This window comes from Rhinoderma darwinii, chromosome 11 (genome assembly GCF_050947455.1).
Source record: "Rhinoderma darwinii isolate aRhiDar2 chromosome 11, aRhiDar2.hap1, whole genome shotgun sequence".
In the NCBI taxonomy this organism is placed as follows: Eukaryota; Metazoa; Chordata; class Amphibia; order Anura; family Rhinodermatidae; genus Rhinoderma; species Rhinoderma darwinii.
In genome coordinates, this window is record NC_134697.1 from 31,922,820 (window position 1) to 31,935,689 (window position 12,870).

General features: G+C 41.4%; 2 protein-coding genes across 4 annotated transcripts in view; both read right to left on the reverse strand.

Moving 5' to 3' along the window:
* Window positions 1-12,870, reverse strand: part of RBP4 (retinol binding protein 4) — a 349,798-nt gene that overhangs the window by 89,165 nt on the left and 247,763 nt on the right. The window lies entirely within an intron of this gene.
* Window positions 1-12,870, reverse strand: part of LOC142662822 (protein FRA10AC1) — a 37,368-nt gene that overhangs the window by 23,053 nt on the left and 1,445 nt on the right. For both annotated transcript variants that reach the window (XM_075841020.1, XM_075841019.1), the window contains exons 2-6: window positions 11,585-11,661; window positions 5,349-5,444; window positions 5,228-5,273; window positions 1,503-1,579; window positions 43-126 (exon numbers count right to left, since the gene is read on the reverse strand). In XM_075841020.1, the coding sequence (XP_075697135.1) occupies window positions 43-126; window positions 1,503-1,579; window positions 5,228-5,273; window positions 5,349-5,444; window positions 11,585-11,661 (380 nt within the window). The remainder of the gene's footprint in view (window positions 1-42; window positions 127-1,502; window positions 1,580-5,227; window positions 5,274-5,348; window positions 5,445-11,584; window positions 11,662-12,870) is intronic.

Below are 12,870 nucleotides of genomic sequence, written 5' to 3' on the forward strand. Positions count from 1 at the left end.
CATTTCAACCGGATCTTTAAGGACATATTTATGTCTGGTTACCAAGTCATGTCTTCTTCATCTTCCTCTTGCCAAAGGAACCTGTGGTTTTCTTGTATAACATCCAAGTCTGTCTTACGATTTCCTCTGCAATGAAGATGAGAATATTAGGAACATACACGCAAATCCAGTAGGAGATGTTGTCTGCGTCATAAGCACGGGTACTGTGCTTGTAAATAGTAATATCGACTACCCCTCCCCACCTCCAGAAGCCCTGCAGCAACTTTCAGCATTAGGGACCAGCAACAAATAATTGCTGGAAACCATTGGGGGCAGAAGTACTGGTGGTGTGTCAGAGTGGCACCAGCACTCTAATATTATAGACGGTAGCTACAACAGCACGTAGAACTCATTCATGTATTGCATATAAAAGCAAAAACTTGGCACACACAACCTTCTTAAAGGGGTTTTCCAGGATTAGAAAAACGTGCTTACTTTTTTTTTCCAAAATATGATGTGCGTATCCGAAGAGTTTTTTTTCCAGGGAGTGCAACATCAGAAAACGACATATTATTTTATTATTCTTTAGAATGTAAGCTCTTATGGGCAGGGATCTCTCTTTTTCAGTCTCACTTGTTTTCATTATTGGTCATTTTACATGTTTGTTACTTCCACAATTGTAAAGCGCTGCAGAATATTTTAGTGCTATATAAAGATTATTATAAAAAAAAACACGTATATTTAAAACTTTGGGGCCGTTTTAGTTTTTTTTTATGATTTTGTGACTATGCACATAAAAAAACAAAAAAAAACGTAAAATCTTGCAGCTTTCACTCTTCCCACTAGAACAGTCACAATAGGCTGACATTTCTTGTTAGATCTAGTCAGCTTTACTGTAAAAAAAAAACAAAAAAACACAGGAGAAATTTATGGAGGTCTTGTATACTGCTAATGGTGTTGTCATGCCTGTGAGCACATTGACAGAATACAGGCGTAGCTAAAATGCACATGTGTTCTGCCAATAACGCCCGCAGGGCAGGAGAGAGGAATATAAAATATCCTTCTTGTAAAGAGAGTGATTCTGTTTTCTGATCAAATTAATTGAAAGTAGAAACAAATATATAAAGGATAACCTACAAGGAAGATCTTTTAAAAAAAAAAAGGATATAAACTCTACACATCAATACCCTTAAGGCCTGATGCCCACTTCAGTTATTTTCTTCCGGGTGCTATCCGTTTTTTTAACGGACAGCACCCAAACAGATTCATTTCTATGGGGCCATGAACACTTCAATTGTTTTAACAGGACCGTGTGGCCGTTGCGACAAAAATAGAACAGGTCCTACTCCTGTCCATTTTTGAGAGAACAGTCTCAGTCATTCCATTCATTTAGTCCATTGAAACAACGGACTGCACACGGAAGCCATCTGTGTGCAGTCCTTGTGCGGTCACTGATCCGTTATTAGCGGCCGTACGACGGGCAACGGACGAGCGCATGAGGCCTTCTAGACTATCGCACTTACTTGGGAAGCTGGAAGTCTTGTAGTTTTCCTCCATAATACAGAATGTAGTCATTCACAAACTTCTGATGTCTGGCAAACTTAAATACTAGAGGTTAAGTAAAATACCAGTAATACGACAACTAATGGTTAGGAATATTAATTGCTCACCTAACAAAGATGGGTATAGGAAACCAAATGACAATGTCATGTAAGGAAAGTGCAATAATAATAATAATAATAATAAAAATAATACTACAGTGAGAGCAATTCATGAGCTCAAAATGTCAAGTATGAAAAACAGAAATTCACACAGGGGTAGTCCCATCAGGGCAAGCCCTGTCCATAAACAGTACCTTATTACAGCACATAAACGTCATAGAAGGGGTCCCAAGATCGAGAGCCGCTAACTCTACTGGGGCGATCCATGTATTAAAGACACTGCAACCTCCTGGCAGCTCGGGAACCAGAACTGCAGCAAAAACGCCAAATAGTTGACCAGCTCTGATAGGAAAGGGGCTGTTTATGATGAGACAATACCTCGAAGGCAAAATATATGAATTTATTTCAGACTGTAATACCAATTACTTCAGTTGAAACTTCTCTTTAGGAGCCACTGATACACCCAGAGAACGAAATATCTATTGCAAAAGTTACAGTAAACTATTCATCCAGCAATATTGGTACCTGATGGACGATAGATGAACGGTCATGGAAAAGTATAGCGAAAAAGGCTAGAGAGGCTCCAGGAAAACAGCTCAGAATAAAGGCTGACACATAATATGCCGCTATTCCTTTGCTTTATAGTCCGAGGAGTTTTACAGGAAAGCCTTGCATATTATCAGAACCCTCGAGCTAGAGGACAAACATCATATTAGGAAGTTGCTACTAAGGAAATGGAGGCCCATAGCTATAATATATAAATATATCTGTATCACCTATTTAGCCTCCGTAATTCAGTTTCACTCCTGTATGTATTTGCTGCGGGCTGGCATAACTATGTGGTTAACTAGTGGATTCTGACTACAAACAGCCTCCTCTGTAGTCAGGTTCAGCAGAAGCTCCCAGCACTCAGACTGCTCCCCCTAGTCATTGATCCTGCAGCTGTATCCTCTCTCGGATGTCACACAGCAGACTGATCAGAACCATCTCAGCAGCAACAGGAGAGAGGGAGGACTGAGGAGACATGGCTGCCTCAGTGTACTAGAGGAAGATCTCAAACAGCAGAGGGAGGTGGAGAGTGTGTAGTATGTGCCACAATGCAGTTTACTGTGATGAGACAGTCATGGAGTATTTGTGACATGAATCAGTAAAAAGAGAGACCCACTAGATGAGCAACATGAAGAAAAATAAATAAATCAAGATTTGAGAGGGCATGTCCAGCCACATACATTATAAAAATAAAAAAAAAGCGTACAAGAAATGAAGTAATATTCACCTTACTGTTTCTGTGCCAAGGCTTCCCGGGTCCCCTGCCGGGCTCTGTTCTTCCTGCTCCAGCGATGAATCGTCGACACGAAATGTGACCGCTGCAGCCAGGAACAGAGACCGGCAGGGGACCTGGGAAGCGGGGGCACGGCAGTAGCAGGGGATTGTTAAGGTGAGTATTACTTCTTTTGTTATAACAATTTTTTTTAAATTTTGTTTTAGAATAAACGGAAAATGTATTAATTTAAGAAATGTACAATATAGGATACGGATGTTTCCTCCAATGCGAATACACGTAGACCCAACCAATCTAATGTCAGGAGGGATCAATACAACACGGCCGTGAGATGAAATGTGGAAAGCTCATAGAGTTTTAAGACGTAATACCACCATAGTGTAATAGACCATATACAGACATTACATATGCATGCCGCAGTAATCCACAATTATACACACTACACGGACACCCTCCATATCCCCCTTCCGCCTTTGATTTGAAGAAATCTTCCAGATCACCCTTCGAAGAGCCCCAGACTTGTATACTCTCCTTTCCCAAGCTTTTCTTGCTCTGCATATTGAAACTTTTCAAGTAAAAATACAACTTTTGCTGAGCTAATGAATTGAGCAGTCTATTTTCACTCCTGCGTAAGGAATTATGTTATTATAATAAAAAAATATTCTGGAAAAATTTGAATCAGTAAAAATATGTAATTCCATAGGATTTAAGGGCCATGTACATGGCAAACCTCATAAAGCCTTATAGTGGCCCACGAAGTGTAATTCTTCTAGGTGAGGATGCCTGTGAAATATTGTTTAAATCCATGCATCTGTATATGCAATATGGGTCTACGCAGGCTACGTGCTCGTCGTGGATGCATGGGATGAAAAGATTTCGCTCCGCAACACATGATTTATGCTGAAAAAAAATGCAAGACACATTGACCCTTGCATTTTTTGGGCCATGCAAAAAAATAAATAACTATGAAGTGTATGGAAGAAAAACGCCACTAACTGCCTGGATAAAAAAATGCCGAACAAACCCATTGCTGCGATTAAAAAAAAAACAAAAAAAAAACCTCAAAAACTTACGGACCCAACAAAAGCAAACACAAGATCGGCTAACATCGGCTGCAACCTTTTTTGCCAACAAAAAACGGCAGGAAAAACACCACAAAAACCATGTCGTTTTCATAAAAGCGCTGCGTGAAGGCAACCTAATAGAAAATTGCATGACTCCGCATAGCCTTTATTTGCAGTAAACCGAATACCTCTTTAATACGCTGTAAAGAATGGAATGGACTCTATTACAATGTGGGCCGCAAATCCGGATAAATCACTTGATATTATTTTTTCCTATTAAAAAATAAAAAGAAAAAAAATCACAAAGATTTTTTTTTTTAAAGCATTAAAAGACTGCCTGGCTTGTTTGGCAGTGACATGAATTTGAGAGAGATCCCAGGCCTCCAATGAGATCACCACGTTCTGGAGAACATTATTTAATAAGAGGATATGATGTCATCTTCATGTAGCAAACTAAAAGCACATTTTTATGGATTGTATTTACAAGTCATTTCACTAAAAGCAAAAACTGAATATGAAGAAAACAGTCCCTTCAAAACAAAAACCTGTCGGGGACCCAAAGATAAACAGTCCAGATAAAGAGATGAGCAATTGGAAAGAATTCGATGTTGCATGTCCCTATCATGAGCAGTGAATAGAGGAGAACTAAACGTTAGTAGGTGTCACAGTCAGACTGTGAATTAATGCCCTTTTACACTGGCCAATTATCGCGCAAACAATCATTGCCCTGTGTAATCAGGGCAACGATCGGCTGATTGTATCGTTTATGCAGCCGAAAATATTCTCGTTGTCGGCATCACTTCTCTGTGTAAACAGGGGACGGGCTGCTGAAATGATAATAATGGATGAGGACGAGCGATCTCAGTAACAAGCGCAAATAGAAGCTATGGTTTCCGTTTGGCTTTCCGTTCTTGGGCTCCGATGGAAAGGTCTAACAGAACCCGTGAACGGAAGCACAACGCTGATGTGAACGCAGCCTTAGGGAAGGACTCCATATAGTAAATTACAATTTATTGCCAGACAACATATTTGGATTCCACAATCTGCCTGCACATTTATTACATTGTGGCCCAGTATATAGTCCCAATTAATATTTCAGTCATTTTTTGGTTCCATAATCATGAGCAGCACTGCCTATAATCATATTCATTTCTCCTCCAGTCACAATACTGCGGGCAGAAGGTTTAATAAAGACTGTGGAAGTTATAATTACAGTTCCCAGTACGGCTGACAAAGGATACGGCATCCATAGAGATGAGATGGAACCGCTGGTTTCGTGCTTCCTCCCTTTTTGAAAAAAGAAATAAATGGTTTATAAATTGAAGGGAATGACCGATGTACAAGAAGCGGCTCGTGTCATACCTGTCCCATTCCTGCTCCGCGACCTGTCTGTGCGCCACCTTCCCACGTCTCTCCTTCTGGAACGGCTTTTTAAGCAACTCCTCATCTTCTTTTCTTCTGAAATACAACAGCATAGAACCATTTAATGAACATTCAGGGTTGGGGGAGCCTCTGGTCAAGTAAGTTAATAAGGTGGAGTAAATGGAATTGATCTGTAGCGAACTGGTATGGGCTCCCCTTTAATAAAATTAAGCTATTAGAAGGCATGTTTAGAATACATAGCATCTTATCCAACATTATTCTTCTTGTGTGAATGGCTGAACTATTAAGGAGAAGATATGATGCGGTCATACAACGATTTATCAGGTGCTTGAATCATACATTTAGGAATGTATTATTGTAATCACTGACCCCTCTCTATCACCTCCATATGTATAATCACTGACCCCTCGCCATCACCTCCATATGTATAATCACTGACCCCTCGCCATCACCTCCATATGTATAATCACTGACCCCTCTCATCACCTCTATATGTATAATCACTGACCCCTCTCATCACCTGTATATGTATAATCACTGACCCCTCTCCATCACCATGTATAATCACTGACCCCTCTCATCACCTCTATATGTATAATCACTGACCCCTCTCCATCACCTCCTTATGTATAATCACTGACCTCTCGCCATCACCTCCTTATGTATAATCACTGACCCCTCTCCATCACCTCATTATGTATAATCACTGAGCCCTCTCCATCACCTCCATATGTATAATCACTGACCCCTCTCATCACCTGTATATGTATAATCACTGACCCCTCTCCATCACCATGTATAATCACTGACCCCTCTCCATCACCTGTATATGTATAATCACTGACCCCTCTCCATCACCTGTATATGTATAATCACTGACCCCTCTCCATCACCTCCATATGTATAATCACTGACCCCTCTCCATCACCTCCATATGTATAATCACTGACCCCTCTCCATCACCTCCATATGTATAATCACTGACCCCTCTCCATCACCTCCATATGTATAATCACTGACCCCTCTCCATCACCTCCATATGTATAATCACTGACCCCTCTCCATCACCTCCATATGTATAATCACTGACTCCTCTCCATCACCTCCATATGTATAATCACTGACCTCTCTCCATCACCTCCCTATGTATAATCACTGACCCCTCTCCATCACATCTATATGTATAATCACTGACCCCTCTCCATCACCTCCATATGTATAATCACTGACCCCTCTCCATCACCTCTATATATGTATAATCACTGACCCCTCTCATCACCTCCATATGTATAATCACTGAGCCCTCTCCACCTCCTCTATATATGTATAATCACTGACCCCTCTCCACCACCTCTATATATGTATAATCACTGACCCCTCTCCATCACCTCCATATGTATAATCACTGACCCCTCTCATCACCTCCATATGTATAATCACTGACCCCTCTCCATCACCTCCATATGTATAATCACTGACCCCTCTCCATCACCTCCATATGTATAATCACTGAGCCCTCTCCATCACCTCCATATGTATAATCACTGACCCCTCTCCATCACCTCCATATGTATAATCACTGACCCCTCTCCATCACCTCCATATGTATAATCACTGACCCCTCTCCACTACCTCTATATATGTATAATCACTGACCCCTCTCCATCACCTCCATATGTATAATCACTGACCTCTCTCCATCACCTCCATATGTATAATCACTGACCCCTCTCCATCACCTCCATATGTATAATCACTGACTCCTCTCCATCACCTCCATATGTATAATCACTGACCTCTCTCCATCACCTCCATATGTATAATCACTGACCCCTCTCCATCACCTCCATATGTATAATCACTGACCCCTCTCCACTACCTCTATATATGTATAATCACTGACCCCTCTCCATCACCTCCATATGTATAATCACTGACCCCTCTCATCACCTCCATATGTATAATCACTGACCCCTCTCCATCACCTCCATATGTATAATCACTGACCTCTCTCCATCACCTCCATATGTATAATCACTGACCCCTCTCCATCACCTCCATATGTATAATCACTGACCTCTCTCCATCACCTCCATATGTATAATCACTGACCCCTCTCCATCACCTCCATATGTATAATCACTGACCCCTCTCCATCACCTCCATATGTATAATCACTGACCCCTCTCCATCACCTCCATATGTATAATCACTGACCCCTCTCCATCACCTCCATATGTATAATCACTGAGCCCTCTCCATCACCTCCATATGTATAATCACTGACCCCTCTCCATCACCTCCATATGTATAATCACTGACCTCTCTCCATCACCTCCCTATGTATAATCACTGACCCCTCTCCATCACCTCTATATGTATAATCACTGAGCCCTCTCCACCTCCTCTATATATGTATAATCACTGACCCCTCTCCATCACCTCTATATGTATAATCACTGACCCCTCTCCATCACCTCCATATGTATAATCACTGACCCCTCTCCATCACCTCCATATGTATAATCACTGACCCCTCTCCATCACCTCCTTATGTATAATCACTGACCCCTCTCCATCACCTCCATATGTATAATCACTGACCCCTCTCCATCACCTCCTTATGTATAATCACTGACCCCTCTCCATCACCTCCTTATGTATAATCACTGACCCCTCTCCATCACCTCCATATGTATAATCACTGACCCCTCTCCATCACCTCCATACGTATAATCACTGACCCCTCTCCATCACCTCCATATGTATAATCACTGACCCCTCTCCATCACCTCTATACGTATAATCACTGACCCCTCTCCATCACCTCTATATGTATAATCACTGACCCCTCTCCATCACCTCCATATGTATAATCACTGACCCCTCTCCATCACCTCCATATGTATAATCACTAACCCCTCTCCATCACCTCCATATGTATAATCACTGACCCCTCTCCATCACCTCCTTATGTATAATCACTAGACTGAGCGACCGGTTTTGGTTGCTGCCCTTCATGCTTTGATCAGCTGGTGTTTCCATGTCAAGGGAGATGACTGCTGTCACTGACAACTACATCTCTCTCTGTAGGAGTGATCACAGACAACACCGTGTGCTCCTCCTGCAAGCAATGCTACGTATTTCATTATTTTATAGGGTCTGTATTACTGCAAATGCCATCACACCTAGGCATATCTAAATTGAAGAGAGCTCAATAAGAAAAAGAAAAACAGAAATGGCTACTTTAGAATTACAAAGCATATTTTATTTTTTTCCAGTAAGTAATGAAGTATAATTGACTAATAAAAAAAAAGCTATTTATGTGGTTTGGATCCTGGCAGCCTAATAGATCCCCAAGGTGCATTACTAACCACAAACCTAATTATGGAAGTATTTAACACCACAAAAGACTTCAACAAGGAGCCGACGTTAAATGGCCTTGTCCCAGTGTAGCACAACCTATTATTTATTTCATTATTGTATTATAGGGGTAATCCTAAAACAACGTTCGTCCTTAAATCTCATGAAGACAACCTCTTTTTAATGTGAATCCGGCCTTTCTAACCCCTGGCAATCAGCTGTTATTTCCGGCAGAAGCCTCTGCTAGCCACACAATCCCCCTGCAGAGGAAAGGTTTACATGCCGGCCATTCTTATAAATGCATGGCTCCACCAGAGAAATGCATGGACAACCCCATAAGAGGCTCCTTGTTCTGGTACGAGTGGGGGACCCCTCCCTCTATAATGTTCATATGCTCTATTAGGGCATAGGGACAGGGGTTGTCCTGGTACCCATCTAGACATCCCTTCTTCAATTTCTGAAAATAATGTCCCTAAACGTTTATTATTTTAATTAAAAGTTCTGAGCTTTTTTTCTAAATATGCAAATGAGCCTATTAGACAAGTGGGAGGTAACAGCAGCGATTCTCCTGAGGTGGCGCTACTGAGCAGCCTCTGACTTCATCCTATCAGCATGAAGCTGCTTCACACAGTGTGAGACACATTCTAGAGGGAAGGGGGATCACTTCAAACAGCCATATCTCGGGCTGCGATGATGAGATTCTAATCTTTCATATGGCACCAGGATCCCAGTTCTAGCTGTGACACAACCAGAGATATCACCAGTTGAATACACAGTCGGGAATGGAAGCTGTATACTATATGATCACGCTGTGTTGCTGGGCAGGGAAGGGGGAGAAGCTGTATGCTGATTGGACAGTGTCATATAGAAAACATTACACCGCCCAGAGTGAAAAGAAAGTGTAACCTCCCATTTGGCAAGTATAGCCAAATTAGCATATTTAGAAAAATGATCATAACTGCAAATAATAAACATTAAAAAAAAATCACACTGTAATTATCAGTATCATAGCGCCGATTAGATTGGAGATAGAGAATTCATAAACTAGTGACAGATCTTCTTTAGGCTTGAGATGGCACTATAGAGACGTCGGCACATTAGGTTAAAGGGGTTGTCTGGGCATGGGGCGGTTTTTCAAAATACTACAATAATTTCCCTGGTACCAGCTATCTATCCACAGTCACTCGAATCACATTTCTTCTACATTTTGGTGAGTAAACAACTGAATCTCTTGACCATCTCTGTAGGCTTTACGTGTTAAGCCGCTTAGGCTTAGTTCACATCTGCGTCGGGGTTCCATTCGTGCGTTCTGTCAGACCTTTCCCTCAGAGGAACCCACGAATGGAAACCAAAGAGATACCATAGTTTTCCGTTTGCCTTACCATTGATTTCAATAATAAAGCTTCCGTTGCTAATGGTTTCAGTCTGTCTCCGTTCTGTAAGGTTCCTGTTTTTTTTTTGCGGAATAAATAGAGCAGTCGGAACCCCGACGCAGATGTGAATGAAGCCTTAGATACAAGAACTGCACTGATGAGAACCAGGGTGACTAAAATAATCTATGTGGAGCCCCATCCTTAAAGGGGTTGTCTATCTTGGACAGCTACTTTCTAAAGGCGGCTCATCCACATTACACTGCAGGGGCATAGCTACAATTTAAAGGTGTAAATATAAATATTTGTTTCAATAAAAAGGTTAATCAGTGTGTTTTGTGCAACTTTATAATTAGTTTTTATTAAAAATTATTTTTACTTTTTGAGATACAACTGCTCTGTATCCTGTATAGAGAGCAGCTGTATTGTGCGCTAAGACCTGAATTCGTCAGGTCCGCAGCACTGACGGTTTCAGTGTCAGAGGGCCCTGCGCGTCTCTGACATGCAGGATCCACCTGTAATTGTAGTATCAAGAGGGTGAATGGATTTTAGTGAAAACGTAACTTTTAACAGTATAGTTGCAAAAAGTAGAGCCCAAACAAGGTGTAGCCAAACAATACATATAAAGATATGCAAGAAACAGTGGGGGCAAGGACTACATATAGCCTCGCTGTACTAAAAAGCGATTAGTATAGACTTTTGCATCACAGTTACAAATTACTGTATAGTGTATAATGCATGACATCATCAGTCGACTGTATGAAAAAACGGCACAATCTTACCGGTACTGCAAGTGTCAAGCGCCATGGGTGAAGGGTCACTTAGATGTCCTGCCTGTTAAGCCCTGTTTATGGGCTATCCTGTAACTCCTGGCATTGCTAGGAAAAATAACCTCATCACCCTAAAAATGCCCTGAGCATCTAGCCTTAACCTTTGTCCCTCCCGACGCGATTCCTCCAGGTGTATCTGAGTTCATTGGGTGGTCCGGGGGCGAAAAGAAGGGGTATTCAAAGTAAAGCAGTGGGTCTTCCTCCCACTTCTATTGGGGTGCTGTTTGCGTATGGCACCTGTAAACGATCACATCTAAGTTATGAACTTACATGTGATCGATAGCAGCTCGATCCTGCGCGTCAGAGACACGCAGGACCCGCCAACACTGGACCCGCCAGTCCTGCGGACCCGATGGGTACAGGATTGAGTGCAAGATACAACTGCTCTATATACAGGATACAAAGTAAAATAATTTTTTAATAAAAACTAATTATAAAAGTTGAACAAAACACACTGATTGACCTTTTTATTAAAAAATAAAATTATATAATAAATAGTTTTCAAATGTGTACATAGCCTTTAAGTCAATGGGCAAGCACGTAATACATGGTCACCACAAAGCCTCTAGAGCGGGAGCTGCTCGTCACTTTGGTGGTGCATAGGACTTATTAACACTGTACAACACCCATTTCTTTTGACATGTAAGCTCACCGTTTTTTCTTGACATTTTTTTCAGAGTCTCCGTCCTCATCGCTAAAATCAGAGTCATATTCATCATAGCCACCTTTCTGCAAGTTAAGTAGAAAAACAGGTTCAGCATTAAAAATTCACCAAGACTATAGTGAAAATGATTTGGCACAGCAGATATTGATCGCTGTATGTATTGACACAACTAAACTATATCTATAACTACCTAAACTAATAAAATGCAAAGTGGAAAAAGCAGGGACATGTACATGGTAACGCTGTGTGCACATACGGCAGTGCAGGGACTATGCAGTAAGTACCTGTATTACATCCCATGTGCACTGTATTCTCCCCTAGAAACAATGCTTCTACCGGACTATAGCTCTGTAATATCGCGACATGCCTTAATATTCTTCTCACAGAATCTAGGAGGCCCATGGAGAAAAGAACCGTGGCTGTTTTCTTCTAGAAACAGTGCCACACCTGTCCATAGGTTGCGCTTGGTATTGCAGGTTAGTTCCATTAAAGTGAATAGTGCTAAGCTACAAGACCACAAACAACCAGTGGACAGGTGTGTCGTTGTTTTTGAAAGCAGCCATTTTTTTTTCTAATCCTGTACAACTCATTAAAAATGGGACTGGTGATTAAAAGGGGGGAGGGTGCATATAGTGCTATGTGATTGGTTTGTGTGGCCACATGATGTCACACATGACCACATTGTTTACATACAGCCACTGGGTTTAGAGATGGGGCCAAACATAAAACTTTTAACGCATTGTTATGGCTATGGGCCTTTAACCCTCAATACATATTTAAATTAAAGGGGGTTTTCCAGCCAATACAAATTGATGGCCATCGATAGCTGATGGGTCAGGATCTGACCTCGCCAATCAGCTGTTTTGAAGGCTGCTTCCCCTTCATTTCTTCTTGCTCACTGTGAATCTTTGACATACATTTAGTGGCGATTCACAGGTATTGCAGCCTTTTCTACCATTCACTTAAAGAGGCTCTGTCACCAGATTTTGCAGCCCCTATCTGCTATTGCAGCAGATCGGCGCTGCAATGTAGATTACAGTAACGGGTTTTTTTCAAAAACGAGCATTTTTGGCCAAGTTATGACCATTTTTATATTTATGCAAATTAGGCTTTCTTAAGTACAACTGGGCGTGTTTAAAGTTAAGTCCAACTGGGTGTGTATTATGTGCGTACATCTGGGCGTTTTTACTTCTTTTACTAGCTGGGCGTTGTGAATAGAAGTGTATGATGCTGACGAATCAGTGACGAATCAGCATCATCCACTTCTCTTCGTT